Here is a 25,980-nt window from a genome sequence, read left to right as displayed (position 1 = left end):
GAAAGTATGAATTTTAAGCACAGTCAGGATATCTGCAAAAACCATATAAAGGGTAAATAAATGTAAATCATCGTATATGGGATCAAAAAGACATAGGATTAAACAGGATAGGGAGAGATAGTGAAGATGCAATATTATGAAAAGTGATATGACAGTTAATTAAAGAAATCAGAAAAAAGTATACAATTTTATAGGGAATATAAGCATAGGAATTAATATTATATCATGAAAACATTATAAGGCATATTAAAGAAAAACCGCAAGGCTAATAGAGATGGGAAGATAGTAAATAAATAGATTATAAAAGTATAGTCAATTAAAAACCAAAGGTTCTAATAATAAATAGGATTAATATAAAAAGTTAATGTTAATAACACTGTGTTAAAAATTCAATGAAACTCCATATTCTACAATTAAACACCAGTGGAAAGACGGATGGGTATATAGAAATGAAAGTAAAACACAGCAAGTACGGAAAAGAGACATCTAGAAACGGAGTACGATATCTCAATCAAAAAGGAGTTAAAAAAAATAGGCGAATCAGAAGTAAATATACAATTCATTAGAAATATGAGCGAGTAAGTGAGCAAACATCATAGTAAAAACACTGCAAAGCGTTATAAGAAACTATAGGGAGACATAAAATAAGATCGTAATATGAATTTAGCAAAGCTCTATAGTCTACAATTAAACAGCCTGGGAAGGAAAGAAATGGACATGGAGCAAAAAGGGGAGAGACAGATGATAAAAGAAAGAAAACATTTATAAGTGCAATACGATAGCCTCCTAAATGTTCTTCAAATAAGAAGGAAAATAGCAATTAATACATTAGGGAGTATGGAGAGACGAAAGGTACACATGAAGAGAAGAGGAAAAGTATACAGTAAAAGACATTACGGATCACTAGTGATTATAATTATAAGAATTGGAAAAGTAAATTAAACATTTCATTAATTAAAATCTATCGGACATGTAAAAAACCTAATGCAGGATAAAATCTTCTACATGAAAATGAAACATAGAAACAGAAGATGACGGCAGAAAAGGGCTACAGCCCATCAAGTCTGCCCACTCTGCTTACCCACCCCCTGTCTATGCCCTAATGACCCAATTTCCTTATCTTGACCCTCGTAGGGATCCCACATGGGTATCCCATTTACTCTTAAAGTCTGGCACGCTGTCTGCCTCGGTCACCTGCACTGGAAGCTTGTTCCAATGATCAACACTCTCTCCTCCTCTCCCTATTGGCTAAGGCTCTTAACATTTGCATCTCCTCTTCCTATAGGCTAAGGCTCTTTACACCTGCATTGTGATGTCATAGAACTTTCTGATTATAGAAACATAGAAACATGATGGCAGATAAAGGCCAAATGACCCATCATAGAAACATAGAAGATGACGGCAGAAAAGGGCTACAGACCATCAAGTCTGCCCACTCTACTTACCCACCCCCTGTCTATGCCCTAATGACCCAATTTCCTTATCTTGACCCTCGTAGGGATCCCACATGGGTATCCCATTTATTCTTAAAGTCTGGCACGCTGTCTGCCTCGATCACCTGCACTGGAAGCTTGTTCCAATGATCAACCACTCTCTCTGTGAAGAAATACTTTCTGGCGTCGCCATGAAATTTTCCGCCCCTGAGTTTGAGCAGGTGCCCTCTTGTGGCCGAGGGTCCCTTGAGAAAGAAAATATCATCTTCCACTTCGACACGTCCCGTGATGTACTTAAATGTTTCGATCATGTCTCCTCTCTCCCTACATTCCTCGAGAATGTAGATTTGCAATTGTTCAGTCTCTCTTCGTACGAGAGACCCTTGAGCCCCGAGATCATCCTGGTGGCCGTCCGCTGAACCAAGTCATGGCAAGCATGGGAAGGAGCCAGAGAGCAAGGGGAAGAGGAAAGCATTACAAAATGGAGTCAGGAACACGGGTGTGAACTATATGAAACTAGCAATTTCAAAATACAACAAGAGCCAAGCACAAGGATGTAAGTTAATCATATATAAAAGTGAACTCTGTGAATTCGAAGAAGTAAAAAGTCAACATTCAGCGAAGAGAAACCAGGTAATGTACTGCAGTCGATCCTGTTGTCAGCATCAGCCAAGAACTAGTGTGCGAGGGAGAGACAGTCAGGATCCCATTCTAATCTAATCTAATCTAATCCTTAGGTTTGTATACCGCATCATCTCCACGTTCGTAGAGCTCGACGCGGTTTACAGTAGGAGAAATAGGAAGGAACTACAACAGAGGGTTAGAGGTAGAAGTGATTGAATTTGATCCAGATGCGCATGAAGTAAGTCGGGGGAATCAAATACTTTGGTAGCATTGTTAATGATCACAATCATTCGTGCTGGGTATTGGAAGTCATATTGGGCATTCATAGATTTCAGCCTCGGTCGCATAGCCAGAAAGGACTTTCCTTTTCTAGCTGTAGTTTGAGCCAGGTCAGGATGGAACGATAAAAATCTTTCTTCCATCGATGATCAGTCCAGCATGCACTTTAGCAGTGGTGAGTATTCACAGGGTTTGCTGAAAGCATAGAAATTTGACAACAATCGGTTGCTGGGAACATTGATTCTCGCTCAGTCGGGAGGGCACTTGGTATGAGCATTCAATGTCCATTACAGTTTCAGGCTCTAATTGTAAGACTTTAGGCAACCATTTCTGTAGGAAGGCAGACATATCAGATCTCTCAATTCCTTCCTTTAAACCAATGATGCACAAAATTATTACGGCGGCTGCGGTTGGCCAAATCCTCCAGGTCCTGTTCAAGTTTTTTAAAAACGTTTGTCCATAAGGCTCTGAGATCGTGCTGCTTCCAGTGCAGCAGTATCAGCACATGCTTCAAGTTCTTCAATGTGAAGCTGAAAGCTTGATAAAGAAGTGTTAATCTCAGCAAGATCCTCCTTTAACTCCTTAGTGATTTCGAAGTGTTTAGTTGTCAATTCCCTGAGGGCACGAAGTTCATCTAATACAATATCACCTGCAGTCGTGGCTTTCTTTTCAGGTGATCATTTTTCAGGAGTCGATGGATCCGCTTTGGTTCTTTTCCAAACCAGCAGATGAGCTAGTAGTCATTCATTTTACATGGTTTTTACGACGACATCTTCCTTTATCAGATATGCAAAAAAAAAAAAACCAAAAACCTGTTTCTAGACAGATAAGTTTAGTCCGGCTTTGAAATTAGAGATGCAAAAGAGGAGAACAGGGTTCAGGCTTCCATCTTCTATAGAGCTCGGACACGACCCCCCATGGGTCATTTTTATCAAGTGTGGAAAAGGCGCCGGTACTCAGTACCTCTGAGTTCCCCACATCTCACTCTGGCACAGCTAACTTTTCTGTGAAAATGGACATGCAAAGTCTTTTTTTTTTTTTCCCCCAATTTCCTATTTTCACAAGCTACATAACGAATGAGCTGCTCTGAATGTTTCTGCATTGCAGCCGCTCATTTATATGTGAATTTGCGTAAATGTTCAAGCATAGAGAGCCACACATATTTGCTACTGGGGTAGGGCGGAAGTCAGATGTTTTCTTGCAAAAGTGGGCAGTCCTCAAAAATATGTAAAATTCCTATGGCCTTCTTTTACAAAGGCGCCCTAAGCGTTTTAGCGCGGATTTAGAGTGCGCTCAATCAACATAGAATAACATGCACGTGTTAGCATTTATCGTTTGTTTAGTGCGCACTAATATTAAGCGTGCACTAAAAAGCTTAGTGCACCTTTGTAAAAAGGGGTAAATTTCAGAAATTTTGCATATTTTTTTTCCATGCATTGCCCCTTTGGCAGAAAACAGTTTTGCATTTTAGTACATCAGCTTCTAAGTTAATCATCTAACAACTTACTTTGAACCACTATTATTTATTCTATAGGGGTTCATTTTAAGTTCTATATAAAAGTGCTCTTAGAAGCTAACATGTTCTTTCTGTTTTGTTTTGTTTCTAAGGTGATTGTACCATATGGAGTTCGGGAAGTTTCGAAAACTTTAACAGGGATGCATATTACTTTGAAATGATAGGCCGCTATACATTTTGCCATGAAACTTCTGACGAATCCTTTAATGTAGAGACAATGATGGAACCAGGAAAATTAAAAGCCACATTAATAGAAATGTGTGGAAGTGAAATCAAATATAATACACACGAAATAGTTGTCGACAATAATGCGTAAGTACCTCTTCACAAATTTGTTGGAATATATAATTCAAGTAATAATAAAAAAATGTAATCTGCGTTATGAATCTGATTTTTCTACAGTTTTCCAATTATCTCTAGTTTATTCATGTGTGAAAATCCTTTAGTAACCCCCTCCTTTACTAACACATAGCGTGGGTTTTAGAATGCCTATGAATTTTAGAATTCCCGTACCTGCGGCGACCAGGTTTTTTTCTCCCTGTTTTGGTGGGTTACCCGCAGCTAGCCATGGGTAACAGTCACCATGTCACTCTCTACCAGCAACAAAGCCCAGGTCCCCCACCACCTGAGGATGTTATGAGATCTGTTTATACCTTCTCAGTGCTATGCTTTATACTGTATATACAAGAGGTGCTTGGGATTTAGGGCTCCTTTTACAAAGTTGCGCTCGCCGTTTAAGCGCGCGCTTAGTGCACACTAAATTGTCATGTGTGCTAGATGCTAACACTAGCATTGAGCTGGCATTAGTTTTAGCCGCATAGTGCAGGTTTAGCGTGGGCTAAAATTCTGTGTGCACTAAAAACGCTATTGCAGCTTAGTAAAAGGAGCTCTTAAAGCAGGGGTGTCCAACCCACAGCCCGCGGGCCGCATGTGGCCCTATGAAGTATTATGTGCAGCCCCGCTCATGCTTGTGGGTGATGCGGTGTTTTCCAGTCTTGCCGGCTCCATCCTCCGTCTTGCTACAGCATTTGTTCAAAGCCGCGAGCAGCAGGTCCTATGGGCCTTTTGCAGCTGACCTGGAAGTGTTCCCTCTGACATTGTGATGTCAGAGGGAACACTTCCAGATCAGCCGCAGGAGGCGCGTGGAAGCCACTGCCCGCGGCTTTGAGCACATTCTGCAGGCACTTAAACATCATTGGAAGCATCAATAACTTAAAAAAAAAAAAAAAAAATGGGCCGCACCCTGGGTTGCCACCACTCCATTCCCCAAGACCCTTCGGACTTTTGTTTCCAAGAGCCGCAAGTTCAGCACCACCTGCAACTTCAGCCAAATCCTGGTGAGCCCTGAGTGACTGAACATCAACTCGGCCACTGAGGAGGAGCTGATGACCCTGCCGGGGGTGAGCCGGGCCGTGGTGCGCTGAGTCTGCAGAGCGAAGAGCTCGAGCAATCCCTGCCGGCAGCCCGGGGCAGCTACAGGTGGCGCGCACACCCCTTGAGCCCTTCTACATCGTATACAAGTGCAAACCCTTGCTGCACTGTGTAGCCAGCACTGGAGCCCTAGGCCGGGATTCAGCAGGGCCTCCAGTGGCTACCAACAAAAAAATGCATCAGCGTCTAACTCAGACTGAAGTCACCCTGCAGGATTTGTAAGGAACTCAAAGAAAACATCAACACAGTTGTTTGAATAGGAATAAAGCAAATTTACTTCTCAAAATAAAGTCAGAATGGCTCAAACAATCAAAATGGCTCAGAGTTCAGTGTAGCAAATAAATGTTCAAACAAGAAAAAACAAAAAGAAGGCAGAGGGAAAACCCTGTTAGCCTTCAGATTTTCTCTCTCACTAATCCAGTCCTGCCTGTGATATATTCTTTCACAGGGCTGCTTTATCCCAAACTTCTTTTTCCCCAAGTCTGCTCCACAGTAAAGCTCAGATAAATATAGTCCACAGTATTCAAAACAGTGTCTGTAGAATATGCTTTTTCACTCCGTGATTCATAGTGCAAAAACCAAAACATAAAGCCTCCAGCCTACAATATATCAGCGCTGGGTAAAGAGGAGTGCTATAAGTTTGCCTTTCAAAAGCACACAAAAACAGCTTTCAAACTCCCACCCAGATGGAAGCAAACTTCTCCTCCCACTCACTCTTAGCTCTACTCACAACTGCACAGTTCAAACAGTCCTTGCAAAATGACTGGGAGCAGGAAAAAGAACCCAGCCACAAAAAATAGGAACAAACACTCACAGTCTTTGCTCAGTCTGAGCTGATCACCACTCCCACATCCATTGGTTCTGGAATCACACACAGCTCCTCAGCAGGCAGCTCTCCTTGTAGTTCCATGGGAGTTTCTTCATCAACTACCGGCAATTCTGGAGGGGTTCCAGCTTCCTCCATCTCTATGGGTGCACAGCCATTATTCCTGCTTGAGTCAGGGAGGTCCACGGGGGAGAGAGCCCTCAGCTTCCTCCTTATCCTGCCTAACAGTTTGTTGAGGACTGCTGGCCTTTCTAGGAGAGGGTCACGCCCTGATCTACCTGAGTCAGCAGGGATCTGTTCCTCTCTTTGGCTCCCCCCGGTGGTGACCTAGATAATAGGACCTTGGCTTGCTTTCAGGTTCTGCTTCTCTCTTGCTCCCCTGGTGGTCAATAGGTAAACTACAGGGACCACGGTAGGCACAAAGCCTGACTGGTCACAGCATAGCCACATAGAACCTACAGCGCTGCTCCATGGACAAGGCCTACAACCCAGTGCTCTGCATGACCCGGCTGGAGAACCGGTAAGGGATCAGCGGTATTAAGCAAATGCTTCACTTTGACTAGGAGGGGTAATTTGGGGGTGAATGCTGCACTGCTGATGTGTTTGTGAGGGGGGGAGAAAAGCTGCTTCTGTACAGGGAAGGGAAGGGGGAAGAGAAATGCTGCTGTTGCTACACCCAATTGGAGAGAGAGAGGGGAAAGAGGGAGAAGGAAAAGGGAGAGGAATGAGAGATGCCAAGTCCATGGGAGGGAGATACCAGACCATGGAGGGGGAGGAAGAAATTCCAGGTCATGGGGGGAGGGAATGAGACAGATGCCAGGCCAGGGGAAAGGAAGGAAGGAAGGAGGGAGGGAAAGAAAGGAAGGAGAGGGGAAGAGGGAGTTGGAAGGAGAGGAGAGATGCCAGGGCATGGTGGGAGGGAAGGGAAACTAAGGTGACAAATGCCAGACCAGAGGGAGAAGAGGTGCCCAAGCGGAGGTACCAGGCATGGGGGAGGGAAGGGAAATAGATAGAGATGCCAGACCATAGGGTGAACATAAGAACATAAGTATTGCCGCTGCTGGGTCAGACCAGTGGTCCATCATGCCCAGCAGTTCGCTCACGTGGTGGCCCTCCGATCAAAGACCAGCGCCCTAACTGAGACTAGCCCTACCTGCGTACGTCTGTGTTCAGCAGAAATTTATCTAGCTTTGCCTTGAATCCCTGGAGGGTGTTTTCCCCTATGACAGGTTCCAGAAGAACATTCCAGTGGAATGGTTAGGAAGGAAGGAAAGGAGAAGAAAGAGATGCCAGAGCATAGGGGACAGGTGGAGACAGAAAAATGGACAGGAGGTGAAGCTGAAATGAATCATATACAAAGGAGAGAAGGGATACAAGATAGACAGTTTATGGAAGGAGCCCTCTCTTCTCCAGTCTCATAAAGATCCAAGCTCTTACCCTGTGCTAAAATAATCTTTAAAATCAACGGGCTTAGGAACTGGAACTTACAGACACCAGCAGCGAGTAGCCCTTCAGGAGAAGGCAGAGAGGGCTGGAGGCAGCAGTGAAGGAGACAGAATGAAGGGAAAGATAGAGGGGAGCATGAGCCATAAGATGGAAGAATGGAAGTCATATACAGCTGATTTGGGGGAGGGACTGGAGCCCAAAATTAGTGGATGGGCACCAAAGTTTCTCCCTGCCTGAGTGCAATTTATAAATACTTGAGCTAGTGGGGATTCCCAAGCCCTGCTAACTGAAGATATTTTCCTCTAGTCTGGCAACTCAAAATCTCCAAGCTTTGCAGCCAATGGCAATACCCTCAAGCTGCCCCTGCTTTCATGCATGCATGAAAGCCAAAGGGGGGGCAGAGAGGTGGGAAGGCAGCAGTTCTGCAATATTGATGCCAGCTGCAGAATTTGAGAAGTTGGACGGGGAGGAGGTGGCTGTCAGTTAGTGAGGCTTGGGGGATCCCTACTAGCTACAGCAGGGGAGATATTCATTTTGAGGGAGCCTAAGCTCAAAGTGGGAGGCTCAAAAAAGCAGTAATATTTACCCTGATTAAACAAATATTTACCCTGATTAAACAATCCTTCACATGCGCTGCTGACAGCTGATTCAGCATCCCCGCTCTGATGAGGCTCACCTCTGAAGAGGCTCACCGCAGCTGTAATAAAAGTGAATGGGAGAACCAGGAGCACGCATCTCTGCTCTTAAGAATGGGGATACGGAAGCCTGTGTCTGCTCTCACTGTCAGCGGTGTATGTGGAGGATCACTGAGTCAGGGTAAGAATTGCTGTTTTTTTGGGTTCCTCTCCACAGTGTCCCTTTAATGAAGGTTTATTATTAGATACGTACATCTTCTATATTAGTGATTGCAAATTTGGTAACTGCTCAACCTTATTTTGGCTCATCAGCTAATGTTAGTGTTTGTGCGGCCCCAGAAAATTTATTTTTGGCCAATGCGGCCCAGGGAAGCCAAAAGGTTGGACACCCCTGCCTTAAAGTATGGCTTTTATTTAATTCAAATCCTATTATATAACGTGAGCAAGCTCTAACTGTGATCTTGAAAACAGCTCTAAGGATTTTGATGACATTGGGTCAATATATTGTTTATGGTGCGAGAAAGTGATTTAGCTAGGTCTGGAGTTTGGCCAAACTCATTGGGGGGGGAAAGGGGGGTGGCAAACAGGGGATTTTTCAGATGTTCCCACTTCCCACCTCACACTGCAGCCCATTGATCAGACAAGGAAGCTTAGCCAGCAAATAGACTGCAGGGAAAAACAAGACTGAAGGTTGCTAAGCAGATTGCTAAGGCACTGTTCCTGCCTTCCCCTGCAGCCCTTTGGTCATACATTCATAAGGAAGCTTAGTCAGCCAGTGGGCTGAAGGGAAATAAACAGGACTCAAGGTTGCTAAGGCACTGTTTCTGTAGCTATTGCTCCTGCCTCCTCTTCCCCTGCAGCTCATTGGTCGGACATTTCCCAGGAAGCTTACTCAGCAAATAGGCTACAGGGAAAACCAGGACTGAAATTTGATTGGTCCTGTCTCTGCAGCTTACTGGCTGGCTAAGGAAGAAAACCTGCAGTGCAGCTAAGGGGTTGTGAGGGAAAGAGAGGCTGAGACAGTGGCATAGTGAGGGTGAGAGGTGCCCGGAGCGGTAGCCCCCTGCCAAGCCCTCTTCTCCGCCCCACCCCACCTGCTCCTTCACCACCCCCGCCAGCTTTCCTTCCCCCATACTTGTTTACAATTACAGTTATTTTTTTGTTTGATATACTGCCATTTTTCACAAAAAAGTTAAATCAAAGTGGTATACAATTAATAAAAACAATGGGCAATATTTAAAATAAAACTTAACAAGGGGAAATGTTCCCGGCGCAAGCAGCAAATCCCAGTCTGCTGCTCGTGTCAGCTTCAGCTCTTCCTCTGAAAACATTTCCTAGGCACTGTGACCGGGCCTGTTCCTAAGTAGGTGGGAAGCCAGGCTCGGACCACAGGTAGATTTATTGTAGCGCCTTTTATATGGCTGGGTGAATAAAAAACCCGGATGACGGATTTTCTAGGAACTGGATACAGGTTTATTAAAGTTCTCAAAACCCAAGCATGTTGGAACATATAATTAGTTCTTCACATTTTCTCCCAAAGCATAACATGTGCTCCAGTCCTTGTGCCCCGCCTGGAGCTTCCAGGTCCAGCAAACAGAGCAAGTTCATACACAAACCCAAAACAAAAACAAAAGAAAAAGGTTTGTAGTCCAAATCCCCATATACAGGATGTGTTCTTAATAGCTGGCCGTAGCCAGGCACCACCTGGGCTGACTTCCAGGGGTTTCTTACACAAGTTCTCCAGAGGTAAGGCAACTCAAAATTGGACAGGCCGGCCCCGGCCCTACTCCAAGCTCTGCTTGTGTCCAGGGTTTCAATTAACCTGGACTGGATTTCTGGGGGAAATTGGCAAGACCTCTCATACCTCACCCTCCCCTATATCCATGTCTTCCCCGGGCTCACTCTCCCCAGGAAGGCTGTGCATCTCCCAGTCATTGGACTCATAGCCTAGGCGGCCTCTCCACCCAGTGACCTCTGGTGGCTCTTCCCCACCCCCTCCTTGCCTACGGGTTAGCTCCTTGCTAATCTGTCCTCTCCACGGCCAGTCCTTTGTTTCACCCTCCCAGGGTTTGTCTGCCAGGGCCCGATAGCGTCCCGGGATTTCAATTTCCCTCCGGCTGGGCTACCTCCCCAGTAGCGTACGGGGCTGGGGCACAGGAACTCCTTGGAAACTGCACTCCCTGCTGGTGGCTGGCTGATTGTGATTAGCACCAGCTGAGCTCCCCTTCCTGACTATCCCTGTTTCGTATTTGAGGCTGTTGGTGCTGCACCCTCTGAGGACTAACTCCACCCCCTCCTGGGTGGGTTTTAGATTTTGGAGCCGGAGGAAAGGAGTAATAGGGGGAAGAATTAGGTACTGGGGCCCTCCCCCTCTGACTCTTGAGCTGGGCTATGACCTGCCTTTTCCTTTCCCTTCCTGGCTGTGCCGGCTGCCCGGACTCCTTGCCAGATTTTCCAGGGACCTGGGCTAGGTGCATGCTGGGTTTCATAGTTCTCTTGGCTGGGACAGGGACTTCCCTGTCACAGTACGGATCCTGGAAGTGATGTCGGAGGAAGAGCTGATGCTATCGCGAGCAGCAGGTTAGGGTTGCTGCTTGTGCACTGTGAACATTAAGGAGGTATGGGGAAGGGAAAGGGTGGGTGTGCAAATGTGGTAGTGGGGATGGCGAAGGAGTGAGGGGTGGGGAAAGGAGCGGGGGAGTAGAGAGGAGGATGGATGCCGGCACCCCCACCATGATGGCGCCAGGGGCGGACCAACCCCTCATCCCCCCCTTACTACACCATTGGGCTGAGAGAAGACATATGGAATATAAAAGGGAAAACACAGCTGAAGTTAATGCAAGCTACAGGAGGTATGAAAACTGATACAAAGATAACAGCAGTGCATTGGTCAGACATTCCTAAGGAAGCCTAGCCAGCCAATAGGCTGCACAGAAAAGCAGACTGAACGTTGATGTCTCATAACCTATTGGATCTGCACTGTAGTTAAGGAGTTCTGGGAGAAAGAGGGACAGAGGGAAGACATATGGATTCTAAATGGGAGAGCACAGCTGAAAATGCAAACTAGAAGAAGCATAGAAAGTGATACAAATATAACTGCTGCCCTGTAGCCCATTGCTGAGACATTTCTAAGGAAGCTTAGCCAGTCAATAAGCTGCAGGAAGAAAACAAGACTCAAAGTTGCTATTAATAATAATAATAATAATAATAATAACAACTTTATTTTTCTATACCGCCATAGTCGGATGACTTCTATGCGGTTCACACTGAAGAGAGCTGGACAAATCAGCGAATTACAAAATGCAAATAGTAAAAGTATAACATATTACTCTAAAAATAGACAGAAGGAATATACGAATTTGGTGTGGTTTCTGTTTATGAGATAAATCCGTCAAACAGTATGGTTTTAATTTCTTTCTGAAAGGCGCTGTACGTCAGTCTGGCTCCATTGATGTAGTTATCTAACCAAGACTGCTGTTTGCTTGCTTGGAACATGAAAGACCTGTCCAAAAAGGACTTATATTTTAAGCCAGTGATCCTTGGCTAAGGCACGGTCTCTGTAGCTACTGCTCCTGTTTCTCCCTGCTCTGCAGCCCATTAGTCAGGCATTCCTAAGGAAGCTTAGTCAATAGACTATAGTAAAAACTGGGACTAAAGGTTGATGTCTCATAACTCAGATAACAACCCTATCATAATCACACAGTCCACTTTTCTGAGCAAAGCTTGGTCTTCCAGGTACTTAATAACACAGATTAAGAAAATATGTAGAATTTTACAATCTGTGCCTCAGATGTTATGTTTAATGTTTCCTCAGAGTCAATACCACATATTTACTCTAGACTGCCCCCCTGTTTAGTGAATAGACTCCTTGTCAGACTAGCACTGCTCTAGGTATACATAATGAGACCATTAATTTTTTCATCAAAACGGGACATCTATTAATTGTCAGTCCTGCCCCAATCACGTCCTAGCCCCACCCACAATTTATTCCATTCATTTTTCATGTACACATAATATCTTATTAATTCATAATGGTAACCATAAAATTAAAAATAAAAACCCCACAAAGCACACTATACGCAGAGAAAATGTTAATTATCATTTATATTTGGTGGCTTTCAAAGATGTCAAGGCAGTTGCCTTTTTCAAAATATGCAACATCACCTCAGTAACTATAGAAAATAGACAGCAGATATAAATTCTCAAAACTGACACATTTTGATCACTAAATTGAAAATAAAATCATTTTTCCTACCTTTGCTGTCTGGTGATTTCATGAGTCTCTGGTTGTGTTTCCTTCTGACTGTGCATCCTTTCCTTCATTTCTTTCTTTCTTTCTGCACTCAGGCCCAATTGTCCCTTTCTATTCCCTCCTTCCTATGTCCCCAGTGCCTCCTTCCTATGTCCTTAGTGCCCCTTCCTGTGTCCTTAGTGCCCCCAGTGCCTACTTCCTATGCCAACAGTCCCCCTTCCCATGTCCTTAGTGCCCCCCGTGCCTCCTTCCCATGTCCTTAGTGCCCCAGTGCTCCTTCCTATGTCCTTAGTGCCCCTTCCCATGTCTTTAGTGCCCCAGTGCCTCCTTCCCATGTCCTTAGTGACCCCAGTGCTCCTTCCTATGTCCTTAGTGCCCCCAGTGCCTCCTTCACATATCCTTAGTGCCCAGTGCTCCTTCCTATGTCCTTAGTGCCACTTCCCAAGTCCTTAGTGACCCCAGTGCTCCTTCCTATGTCCTTAGTGCCACTTCCCATGTCTTTAGTGCCCCCAATGTTCGTTTCCATGTCCTTAGTGCCCCCAGTGCTCTTTCCTATGTCCTTAGTGCCCCTTTCCATGTCTTTAGTGCCCCTTCCCATGTCTTTAGTGCCCCAGTGCCTCCTTCCCATATCCTTAGTGACCCCAGTGCTCCTTCCTATGTTCTTAGTGCCACTTCCCAAGTCCTTAGTGCCCAGTGCTCCTTCCTATGTCCTTAGTGCCACTTCCCATGTCTTTAGTGCCCCCAGTGCTTCGTTCCCATGTCCTTAGTGCCCCCAGTGCCCCTTCCTATGTCCTTAGTGCCCCTTCCCATGTCTTTAGTGCCCCCAGTGCTTCGTTCCCATGTCCTTAGTGCCCCCCAGTGCTCCTTCCTATGTCCTTAGTGCCCTTTCCCATGTCTTTAGTGCCCCCAGTGCTTCCTTCCCATGTCCTTAGTGCCCCCAGTGCTCCTTCCCATATCCTTAGTGCCCAGTGCTCCTTCCTATGTCCTTAGTGCCATTTCCCATGTCCTTAGTTCCCCCAGTGCTCCTTCCTATGTCCTTAGTACCCCTTCCCATGATTTTAGTGCCCCCAGTTCTACTTCTTATGTCCTTAGTGCCCCCAGTGCCTCCTTCCTATGTCCTTAGTGCCCTTTCCTATGTCCTTAGTGCCCCCAGTGCTCCTTCCTATGTCCTTAGTGCCCCTTCCTGTGTCCTTAGTGCCCCCAGTGCTCCTTCCTATGTCCTTAGAGCCCCTTCCTGTGTCCTTAGTGCCCCCAGTGCTCCTTCCTATGTCCTTAGTGCCCCTTCCTGTGTCCTTAGTGCCCCCAGTGCTCTTTCCTATGTCCTTAGTACCCCTTCCTGTGTCCTTAGTGCCCCCAGTGCCTCCTTTCTATGTCCTTAGTGCCCCTTCCTATGTCCTTAGTGCCCCCAGTGCCTCCTTCCCATGTCCTTAGTGCCCCCAGTGCTCCTTCCTATTTCCTTAGTGCCCCCAGTGCTCCTTCCTATGTCCTTAGTGCCCCCAGGGCTCCTTTCTATGTCCTTAGTGCCCCTTCCCATGTCTTTAGTGCCCCCAGTGCTTCCTTCCCATGTCCTTAGTGCCCCCAGTGCTCCTTCCCATGTCCTTAGTGCCCTTTCCATGTCTTTAATGCCCCCAGTGCTTCCTTCCCATGTCCTTAGTGCCCCCAGTGTTCCTTCCAATGTCCTTAGTGCCCCCAGTGCCTCCTTCCTATGTACTTAATGCCCCCAGTGCTCCTTCCTATGTCCTTAGTGCCCTTTCCTATGTCCTTAGTGCCCCCAGTGCTCCTTCCTATGTCATTAGTGCCCCTCAGTGGCGTACCTAAGGGGGGGCGGTCCGCCCCAGGTGCACACCCCAAGGGGGTGCATAGGAGAGAGCTGGACGGGGTCCCGTGGAGTTAAATACATCTCGAGCCGCGAGGCTCGTCTTCTGTTCCTACCTGCCCTGCCGCTCACATATAGCCGATCGGAAGTCTTCCCCGATGTCAGCGCTGACATCGGAGGGAGGGCTTAAGCAAAGCCTGCCCTCCAACGTCAGCGCTGACGTCGGAGAATACTTCCGGTCGGCTATTTGTGCGCAGCAGGGCAGGCAGGAAACAGAAGACAAGCCTCGCGGCTCGAGCTCCGTTTTGCTGAGAACGTTGCAAAGATGGGCTGGGAGGCAAACGCGGAACACAAAAGGGGGGAGAGTGCGTTTTGGACACAAGGCATGAACTTGGGAGAGAGGAAGGGAGGGAAAGAGATGCTGAGGTGGGGGATGGAATGGGTTTTTGGACACAGAAGGCATGGACTTGGGAGAGAGGGAGGGAAAAAGATGCTGAAGTGGGGGAGGGAATGTGTTTTTGGACACAGAAGGCATGGACTTGGGAGAGAGGAAGGGAGGGAAAAAGATGCTGAAGTGGGGGAGGGAATGTGTTTTTGGACACAGAAGGCATGGACTTGGGGGAGAGGAAGGGAGAGAAAGAGATGGAAGAAAGGAGAATTTTTGGTCATAGGGAAGGAGTGAGGTACAGATAGTGGCATACCAAGGTGGGAGGGGTGGGGTTGGGGCCCGACTGCCCCGGGTTTATGTCCCAAGGGAGTGCACAGCTGGCCACCCTCCAGTGTTCTCCCTAGGCTGGGAAACTGCAGCTCTTTAGCCACTTGAGTGCCACCGCCGCCATCGGGGACAGGCCGGTGCCGAGTTCTCCCTGCTTTTCCCTGTGGGGCCGACCAACTCTCGCCACCCGCGTCAATTCTGACATCGGAGAGGACGTTCTGGGCCAGCCAATCGCTGCCTGGCTGACCTAGAATGTCCTCTCCGACGTTAGAATTGACGTCGGGTGGCGAGAGTTGGTCGGCCCCGCGGGGAAGAGAAGCAGGGTGAACTCGGCGCTGGCCTGTTCCCGATGGCGGCAGTGGCAGCCTATTCCCCTGTGGTGGTGGCAGCATTTTCCCAATGGTGGTGGCATAGGGGAGGGCAGGGAGAAAGAAAGAAAGGGGGGGGGGGACAGGGAGCCAGAAAGAAAAAAAGGGGACAGGGTGAAACAAAGAAAAATGGGGCACGGAGAGAGAGAAAGACAGACATACAGAACGAAAGAGGGTATGGAGAGAGAAAGAAAGAAGGGGGCAGGGTGAAACAAAGAAAGAAATGGGGCACAGAGAGAGAGAGAAAAACAGACATACAGAAAGAAAGGTGGTATGGAGAGAGAGAAAAAGAAAGAAGGGGCAGGGTGAAACAAAGAAAAAGTTTGGGGAGGGAATGAGGTCTGGAGGAGAGGAAGCATACAGGAGGCTGAAAGAAGGGAAGAAATATTGGATGCACAGTCAGAAGAATAAAATGCAACCAGAGACTGATGAAATTACCATAGATAGGAAAAATGATTTGATTTTCAATTTAGTGATCAAAATGTGTCTGCTTTGAGAATTTATATATGCTGTCTATATTTTGCACTATGGCCTCCTTTTACTAAACCGCAATAGCGTTTTTTAGCGCAGGGAGCCTATGAGCATTGAGAGCAGCGTGGGGCATTCAGCGAAGCTCCCTGCGCTAAAAACTGCTATCGTGTTTTAGTAAAAAGGGAGGGGGAATATTTGTCTATTTTTGTATAGTTGTTACTGAGGTGACATTGCATAAAGTCATCTGCCCTGACCTCTTTGAAAACCTGCAGAATATAAATGATAATTAACATTTTCTCTGCGTACAGCGTGCTTTGTGTTTTTAAAATTTTATTGTTGGTAGATCATTTTGACTTGGCCACAAAGGTAAGGGGGAGGGAGGGAGGTGAGCTGCTGAAAGACATCTAGTAATCCTTGCAAACTTGACTGTGCAGGGAATTATTTTTGTAAAATCATGTTTTGTTATGTGACTGGCATTATTTAGACTTTAATTTCTATGAATTAATAGAATGAAAATGATATAAATTACTTGCTTGTTTTTATGTGCGTGCGCTGAAGGAAAGTGGAGAGAGAGTTGGCTGAGGACGCTGAAGGGAAATGGGGAAGAGAGAGTGGGGGAAGACGCTGATTTATAAATTGACAATTGTACAGAATATTGTTTCTTTTTATACTTTAATATAAACAATTTAAGACTTGTGTGGATGGAATAAGGTGGTTTGCGGGGATAGGGACCGAGCTTGTGGGGATTAGTCCAATAAAATGGTATTTTTTTTATTTTTCATTATTTGTTTTGTTTTTATTTGTTAATTTGTAAAGTGGTGATTGTTATGTATCAATGTTTTCAAATTTACATCTACTGTCTTTATATTTTGCACTGTATTAGAGGACATGTGTTACTGTTTTTGTGGTGTTGCATTGTATCCAGGGTCTGGTTTCTTGGCAGTTCAGTTTAACTTTTGTCTACATATTTCTATTTTTAGTTTGTGATTATTCCATATTGGGCGAGGGTGTATCTCTGTTCTGTGTGTATGAAAAGAACATAGTTTTCAGTTGGCATTGACTACAGGATCAATTGACTGTGCGCGATCTGGCTTGTTTAGTTTTACAATGTATGTGTTGGTATGTGTTTGTGTCCTAGGTACACTCTTGATGTGCGATATGTGGATTGTTACTAAAAATCATATTTTTCATATAGATGGGGGGGGGGTGTCAAAAAATGATGGGCCCTGGGTGCCACATACCCTAGGTACGCCACTGGTGCCCCTTCTTGTGTCTTTAGTGCCCCAGTGCTCCTTCCTATGTCCTTAGTGCCCCTCATGTGTCCTTAGTGCCCCCAGTGCTCTTTCCTATGTCCTTAGTGCCCCAGTGCCTCCTTGCTATGTCCTTAGTGCCCCTTCCCATGTCCTTAGTGCCCCTTCCCATGTCTTTAGTGCCCCCAGTGCTCCTTCCTGTGTCCTTAGTGCCCCCAATGCTCCTTCCTATGTCCTTAGTGCCCCTTCCTATGTCCTTAGTGCCCCCATTGCTCCTTCCTATGTCCTTAGTGCCCCTTCCTGTGTCCTTAGTGCCCCTAGTGCTCCTTCCTGTGTCCTTAGTGCCCACAGTGCTCCTTCCTATGTCCTTAGTGCTCCTTCCTATGTCCTTATTGCCCCAGTGCTCCTTCCTATGTCCTTAGTGCCCCTAGTGCTCCTTCCTGTGTCCTTAGTGCCCTCAGTGCTCCTTCCTATGTCCTTAGTGCTCCTTCCTATGTCCTTAGTGCCCCAGTGCTCCTTCCTATGTCCTTAGTGCCCCTATTGCTCCTTCCTATGTCCTTAGTGCCCCTTCCTGTGTCCTTAGTGCCCCCAGTTCTATTTCTTATGTCCTTAGTGGCTCCAGTGCCTCCTTCCTATGTCCTTAGTGCCCCTTCCTGTGTCCTTAGTGCCCCCAATGCTGCTTCCTATGTCCTTAGTACCCCCAGTGTCTCCTTCCCATGTCCTTAGCGCCCCTCCCTTGCCAAAGCCAGCCTGTCTGCTTCTCCCTCACTGCCTTCCAGCCTTTGCTCCACCCCCTCCCCTGAAGCCAGCCAGCCTCCCTCCCTCCCTGCCGCACCAAATATGAGAAAGCTGAACTGCAAGTAGGACTACTACCTGTCTGTCTGCCTGCCTCCCTTCCTCCAAAGCCTACCTGATTCTTCTGCTCCCCCCGGTCCGCTGCTGTTGCCCGCTGCTACTTCCTATTCTTGCCGCAACAACTGCAGGAAAGGCATGCCCTGGGCCGGCACAGAGACTTCCTTTCCAGCTGTTGTTGCGGCAAGGGCAGGTAAAGCAGGAAGAGAGCCCATTCTCCCGCGATCACCTGTCCCGTTGTCCCCACACACAGCTTCGGGGTGCCAACGTTAAAAACGGGACATTTCGGCGTCATGAAGCTATGCGTGGGGATAACGGGATGGGGGGGATCAGAAAAAGGGATGGTCCCGTTCAAAATGGGACGTATGGGACCCTCTCAGTTGCTCTAAAAGCTAAGTGTCTTCATTATATGCATCTATTTTTGACAATGCATCCATGCATACTATGGTATATTGAAAGTTAATTGAAGAAATTTCAAAGTCAAGCCTTTTGAAACAGTTGTGAGTTACTTATTGGACTATTAGATACAAAGTTTCCACCTAGTCTCAGAGAGTGTTCTGTTATAAACATTGCAATGACTGAAAGGTGAACTTTCTACACAAGGTGGCTTTTTATGCCTTCCTTTTTAAGTTTCATATCTCTGAGCGGAGTATATATTATCTGACCACTCTCTGTAGACAGTACTCTATAAATTGAAGTCAGTTTATTCTTATATATTTAGCTATTTTTCTGACTTCTCATTTCAATTTGATACCTGGTTTTCTAAGGAAACGTGGATTAATATGCTGGCAACTTAATTCTCCTTAAAAAAACAAAAAACAATTCAGGCCTGGTTGGGGCAGCTATGTAGCAAAGCTTATTTCTTTGTAAAAAAACAAAAAACAAAACCAAAACAAAACAAAACCAAAAAACAATTCAGGCCTGGTCTAGGCAACTGTGTAGCAAAGCCCAAATTTAACTTAACTTCCCTATAGACTATAGGCCCTAAATCACCGCAAAATTAACCATAATAAGGAAACTCACAAAAGATAAGTCCCTCCACATACTGCTCCATATTTTCTTGACCTGCCTGAATTGCACTCCTTCTGGAGTCCATATGGGAACAGGATTTTGATTTTTCTTTGGGGTTTTTTTTGTTTGTTTCAAAGTTTAGATAATTTCAAATAAATGAAACCAAATAAATCACAAACAGATTGAAAAAAAATGAAAAAGAAGACACAAATGAAAAACAACAGGACACAGGGCTGGCCTTACCATAAGTTGGAGAGAACAAGTGGAGAGTGCGATGGAACACGTCAACCTTGGGACAAGCAATCTTTTATATCTATAAATTCAAAATAAATACAGAAGCATATGAATAAAAACACGTATAAAAGTCCTATGAATGTGGTGTCCTTTTATTGGAATGATCCAGCTGTTGACACGACATGGTCCGTGTTTCGGCCCCAGGTAGAAGAGGCCTGCCTCAGGGGTATATATGTTGGTCCACTAGGGGTCACTCCAATGCTGGGAATGCAAACTTTTTAAAAATCTTTAAAAAGACAGAAAAAAATACAAGGCTCGTAGGAAAAGCCCAGGAATGGAATCAACATGGTACATGGTATTATCCCTGTTGATTCCATTCCTGGGCTTTTCCACAAGCCTTGTATTTATTCTGTCTTTTTAAAGATTTTTTAAAAGTTTGTACTGGTGTGATAGGGTGAGGACTGGAAAAGGTGAGTTTCCTAGGGTGAACTGTACCTTGCATTGGCCCTGACAGGACAGATTGTAAAAAAAAAACATCAAGTACATCATATTAGAGAAGCCAATAAATATATCTGAAAACATCTATAAAATGTATACAATTAATAAAATATGTTGCTACGTTAGAGGATACAAATTTAGAGACAGAATTTTTTCTGGTCCTCAAAAATCTCTGTTAGTTATCTGAAGAATACTCATATCCACATAAAACCCTTTGTCTGGTCTGGCGAAGGAGAATGTGCATTTGGGAAGTAATTTTCAGCAGCTGTGGTCAGCATTACTGTTCCCTCTAAACTGAGCAGAAGTCCTCCACCTACAGTTCTGCCTCTTATCACATTTTCAGTGAGTGATGGGAAAGCTCTGCAGGAATCCATGGAATCTGCCTCAGTCGTCAGCACAGTATTGAAGCACTGCCCCCCCCCCCCTAGTGGCAGGAATGCAGTTGGAGGACTGCCGTTCAGCTTAGCGGGAGCCGTGGTCAGTATTATAATTTAACCCTCGGCTGCAGAATTTAAATCAGTGCTATAAGTATACATAAGGGATGGTGACTGTGGTGCCACTGTTGCTGTCTGTTTAGTTTGGGTTTGATATTATTTTTAGGTTCAATAGTGGATAATTTTCCAGATGGCGGTTGCAAATCACCACCATCTGGATAATACTGCTGCTCTGTCCTTGCACTGCACTGCCTCTACTCTCACTCCGCTAGACTGATTAGAGGGTTTTTCAGCCCAGCATGAGATGTATGGCCTTTAAAAATCTATTGATAGTGAAACTATATTCAGGTTTGTAGTCATAGGAAGTTGATTTTCAGATGATCTTATACTCATATTTTGGTTGTTGTCTTACATGAAAGACTGCAAAAAAAACTCCATCTAATTACTAATTCAAGTCTTTTATAACTCCCTCCTAGCCTTTTTTTTTTTTTTTTTTTTCCAGGTTCTCATATTCTTCCACTTCAAGTATTTTAAAATTCTAAAGCTGTGATTAAGAAATCATAGGATGATAATTGGAGACAGTAAATAATAGGCACCCACATTTTAACATGTTAATTTTTTGCAGCGTAACAGTTCCATATCAAAACGATCTAATTCGTATAACCATGTGTGGACTTTTCACATTGGTCAGTTGTAAATCAGCCGGCATTGAAATACGCTTGATGAGTGACAAGCTTGCAAAAGTAAGTAAAACTTTTGCTATTATTTTTTGTCTTAATGGGATTTCTGAGGGACGTGAACAACAATATCACAATGATACTTAACTTGCAATGTACTCACCTATACAAATGTAACGCTAAAGAATATTAGAGTCCATTTATTTTACTGAATCAAAGAATGAATAGCAGTCTTTGTATAGGTACTAAGGGCAACCATATTGAATTCCATTGACTTGTTGACTAGAACGGTGAATTGTAACCATGGTTGCCCATCATATATATATTTTTTATTATTACTGATCAGAGTTCTTTATGTTATCCAGTTCAGTGTCAGAGCACCTAAACTCAATTCCCTTTATATTGGATAATGATTGGGCTATAGCTATACGATAGTTATTAAACCCTTTGGAATATCAATCGTAGCTGACTCCAAATGCAGGCATTTGCTGAAACATGTTATGTGTCAGATCTTCTAGAGCACATGTTATGTGCCAATTCCTAGGGCACACGTGCTTTTTCTCTTTTGTGTTATGTTTTTTTTTAATTTTAGAGTAACAGTGGGCGGTCCCACAGTAAATTAAGGAGCTTTTACGTTTTGTAATGGATATTTCCAAACTAGATTAATCTTTCAGAGGAGATGAAACTATGGGCCTCTTCTACTAAACCACGCTAGTGGTTTTAGTGCCGGGAGCCACACTAAATGACCCACGTTGCTCCCGATGCTCATAAGAACTCTATGAACATTGGGAGCAGTGTGGGCCATTCAGCGTGGCTCTCCATGCTAAAAACGCTAGTGCGGTTTAGTAGAAGAGGGGGTATGTGTTTGCGTCAGAATATGCCATAGCAGAACTGCCATACATACACCCCCTGTATTCAACCACTCTGCCCTTCTCTCGCCACCACTCACCTCCCACCTACCCTCAGCCACTCTGCCTTCTCTCACCACACTCACCTCCCACCTACCTTCAGCCACTCTACCCCTCTCTCACCACACTCAACTCCCACCTACCTTCAGCCACTCTACCCCTCTCTCACCACACTCAACTCCCACCTACCTTCAGTCACTCTGCCCTTCTCTCACCACACTCCCACCTACCCTCAGCCACTCTGCCTTCTCTCACCACACTCACCTCCCACCTACCTTCAGCCACTCTACCCCTCTCTCACCACACTCACCTCCCACCTACCCTCAGCCACTCTGCCTTCTCTCACCACACTCACCTCCCACCTACCTTCAGCCACTCTGCCCCTCTCTCACACACTCACCTCCCACCTACCCTCAGCCACTCTGCCTTCTCTCACCACACTCACCTCCCACCTACCTTCAGCCACTCTGCCTTCTCTCACCACACTCACCTCCCACCTACCCTCAGCCACTCTGCCTTCTCTCACCACACTCACCTCCCACCTACCTTCAGTCACTCTGCCTTCTCTCACCACACTCACCTCTCACCTACCCTCAGCCACTCTGCCTTCTCTCACCACACTCACCTCCCACCTACCCTCAGCCACTCTGCCTTCTCTCACCACACTCACCTCCCACCTACCTTCAGTCACTCTGCCCTTCTCTCACCACACTCACCTCCCACCTACCCTCAACCACTCTGCCCTTCTCTCACCACACTCACCTCCCACCTACTTTCAGCCACTCTGCCCCTCTCTCACCACACTCACCTCCCACCTACCCTCAGCCACTCTGCCTTCTCTCACCACACTCACCTCCCACCTACCTTCAGCCACTCTTCCCTTCTCTCACCACACTAACCTCCCACCTACCCTCAGCCACTCTGCCTCCTCTCACCACACTCACCTCCCACCTACCTTCAGCCACTCTGCCTTCTCTCACCACACTCACCTCCCACCTACCCTCAGCCACTCTGCCTTCTCTCACCACACTCACCTCCCACCTACCTTCAGCCACTCTGCCTTCTCTCACCACACTCACCTCCCACCTACCCTCAGCCACTCTGCCTTCTCTCACCACACTCACCTCCCACCTACCTTCAGTCACTCTGCCCTTCTCTCACCACACTCACCTCCCACCTACCCTCAGCCACTCTGCCTTCTCTCACCACACTCACCTCCCACCTACCCTCAGCCACTCTGCCTTCTCTCACCACACTCACCTCCCACCTACCTTCAGCCACTCTGCCCTTCTCTCACCACACTAACCTCCCACCTTCCCTCAGCCACTCTGCCTCCTCTCACCACACTCACCTCCCACCTACCTTCAGTCACTCTGCCCTTCTCTCACCACACTCAACTCCCACCTGCCCTCATCCACTATGCCTTCTCTCACCACACACACATCCCACCTAACCTCTGCCACTCTGCCCTTCTCTCACCACACTCACCTCCCACCTACCTTCAGTCACTCTGCCCTTCTCTCACCACACTCACCTCCCACCTACCTTCAGCCACTCTGCCCCTCTCTCACCACACTCACCTCCCACCTACCCTCAGCCACTCTGCCTTCTCTCACCACACTCACCTCCCACCTACCTTCAGCCACTCTGCCCTTCTCTCACCACACTAACCTCCCACCTACCCTCAGCCACTCTGCCCTTCTCTCACCACACTCACCTCCTACCTACCCTCAGCCACTCTGCCCTTCTCTCACCACACTCAACTCCCACCTGCCCTCATCCACTATGCCTTCTCTCACCACACACACATCCCACCTAACCTCTGCCACTCTGCCCTTCTCTCACCACACACACAAATCCCATCTGCCCTCAGCCACACTCTGCCCTTCTCTCACCACCACTCACCTCCCACCTACCCTCAGCCACTCTGCCTTCTCTCACCACCCTCACCTTCCACCTACCCTCAGCCACTCTGCCTTCTCTCACCACACTCACCTCCCACCTACCCTCAGCCACTCTGCCTTCTCTCACCACACTCACCTCCCACCTACCCTCAGCCACTCTGCCTTCTCTCACCACACTCACCTCCCACCTACCTTCAGTCACTCTGCCTTCTCTCACCACACTCACCTCCCACCTACCCTCAGCCACTCTGCCTTCTCTCACCACACTCACCTCCCACCTACCCTCAGCCACTCTGCCTTCTCTCACCACACTCACCTCCCACCTACCTTCAGTCACTCTGCCCTTCTCTCACCACACTCACCTCCCACCTACCTTCAGCCACTCTGCCCTTCTCTCACCACACTAACCTCCCACCTACCCTCAGCCACTCTGCCTCCTCTCACCACACTCACCTCCCACCTACCTTCAGTCACTCTGCCCTTCTCTCACCACACTCATCTCCCACCTACCCTCAGCCACTCTGCCCTTCTCTCACCACACTCACCTCCTACCTACCCTCAGCCACTCTGCCCTTCTCTCACCACACACACACAAATCCCATCTGCCCTCAGCCACACTCTGCCCTTCTCTCACCACCACTCACCTCCCACCTACCCTCAGCCACTCTGCCTTCTCTCACCACCCTCACCTTCCACCTACCCTCAGCCACTCTGCCTTCTCTCACCACACTCACCTCCCACCTACCTTCAGTCACTCTGCCCTTCTCTCATCACACTCAACTCCTACCTGCCCTCATCCACTATGACTTCTCTCACCACACACACATCCTACCTAACCTCTGCCACTCTGCCCTTCTCTCACCACACACACAAATCCCATCTGCCCTCAGCCACTCTGCCCTTCTCTCACCACCACTCACCTCCCACCTACCCTCAGCCACTCTGCCCTTCTCTCACCACCCTTACCTTCCACCGACCCTCAGCCACTCTGCCCTTCTCTCATCCCACTCACCTTCGGCCACTCTGCTCTTCTCTCACCACACACACATCCTGCCTGCCCTTAGCCACTCTTCCCTTCTATCTCTCACATATACATCCCATCTACCGTAGGCCACTCTGATCTTCTCTCTACACACACACATTCCACTTGCCCTCATGCATTCTCTCCTCTCATCACATATATATCCCCAAAGGCAACATAATGTTGTTTTGTTTAGGGAGGTCCAAAAGCTCTGCCCCAGACCCCACCCAAGCTCTTCCCCTGCCCCATATTAATAATAGTACTAATTGTAATACCATTTTCCATTCATTTTTCATATATGCACACAATATAATCTTTATTAACAATACATTATGGTTAACCACAAAATTAAACTACACAAAGCACAATGTATGTTTCTCAACATTTGTTCCTACCAGAACACCTGGCCTTGGTCACACATGCAGAACACAGATAACCCCTATGCAAATACAGGACCACAAATTAAAAGTACTAATATACACAAATGAAACCCTAAGATGCCAGACTCTCCATGTAATAAAACACCAGAGAAACAGAAACAAATTAATTTCTTACTGAACAGTGCAAAACAGAGACATCAGATATAAATTCTCAAAATTGACAAATTTAATTCACTAAATTGAAAATATAATCATACTCCTTACCTTTGTTGTTTGATGATTCTGGTGATTTTATTTTTTATCATCTTTTCCCAGTCTCTGGTTGCACTTCATTCTGTCTGTGCTTTTAACTGTATTTCCAGGAACTTTTTATCCATTTGGCCTTTTTATCCATTTGCTGTTTTTCTCTCTTTCTTCACTTTCTGCCCTACATCCATCTTTGGCATTAACTTTTAACATCAACTTACTTCCATTTTTCTGCTTTCTTCTCAAAATATACCTTTCTTTCCTATCTATCTATCCAACCATCCTATCTATATATCTTTCCTTTCTATCTATCTATCCTATCTCCTTCTTCTCCCCTATTCCCATCTATCCATAAGAAGCATTTCTTCTCTCTGTCTTCCCTGCCACACCCATTGATGCACTGTATTCCATATCCCCCACCTCTCTCTCTCCCCTTCCCCTCCATCCCTGGGCATCATCTTATCCTTCTCCCATGGTCTGACATCTGTCTTCCCCCTTCCCCCTCCTATGGTCTGGCATCTCTTTCCTCTCCCATGGGCTGGCATCTCTCTCTCCTTATTTTTCTCTGTTCTTTTGACCTTTGTATTTTTTTTCCTTTCAATACCTTGATAAATTATTTTGTATGTGAACTTCTCTGAAAGGCCTCTCTCTGCCAGTATATCAAATCTACATAAAACTTGAAAATTTGGCTGTAAATTAAGTAGGTATTTATAGAGTTTCACTTATGCAACAGGCTAGCATATACTGTATATG

General features: G+C 46.3%; 1 protein-coding gene across 1 annotated transcript in view; it reads left to right on the top strand.

Moving 5' to 3' along the window:
* Positions 1-25,980, top strand: part of LOC117366894 (mucin-19-like) — a 441,720-nt gene that overhangs the window by 237,388 nt on the left and 178,352 nt on the right. Inside the window, exons 51-52 of the mRNA XM_033958871.1 lie at positions 3,945-4,164; positions 20,717-20,834. Coding sequence (XP_033814762.1) covers positions 3,945-4,164; positions 20,717-20,834 — 338 coding nt within the window. The remainder of the gene's footprint in view (positions 1-3,944; positions 4,165-20,716; positions 20,835-25,980) is intronic.

Source organism: Geotrypetes seraphini, chromosome 9, assembly GCF_902459505.1.
Source record: "Geotrypetes seraphini chromosome 9, aGeoSer1.1, whole genome shotgun sequence".
Lineage (NCBI taxonomy): Eukaryota > Metazoa > Chordata > Amphibia > Gymnophiona > Dermophiidae > Geotrypetes > Geotrypetes seraphini.
The sequence above is the reverse complement of the archived record's forward strand: the minus strand, read 5'-3'. Positions and strand labels throughout refer to the sequence as shown.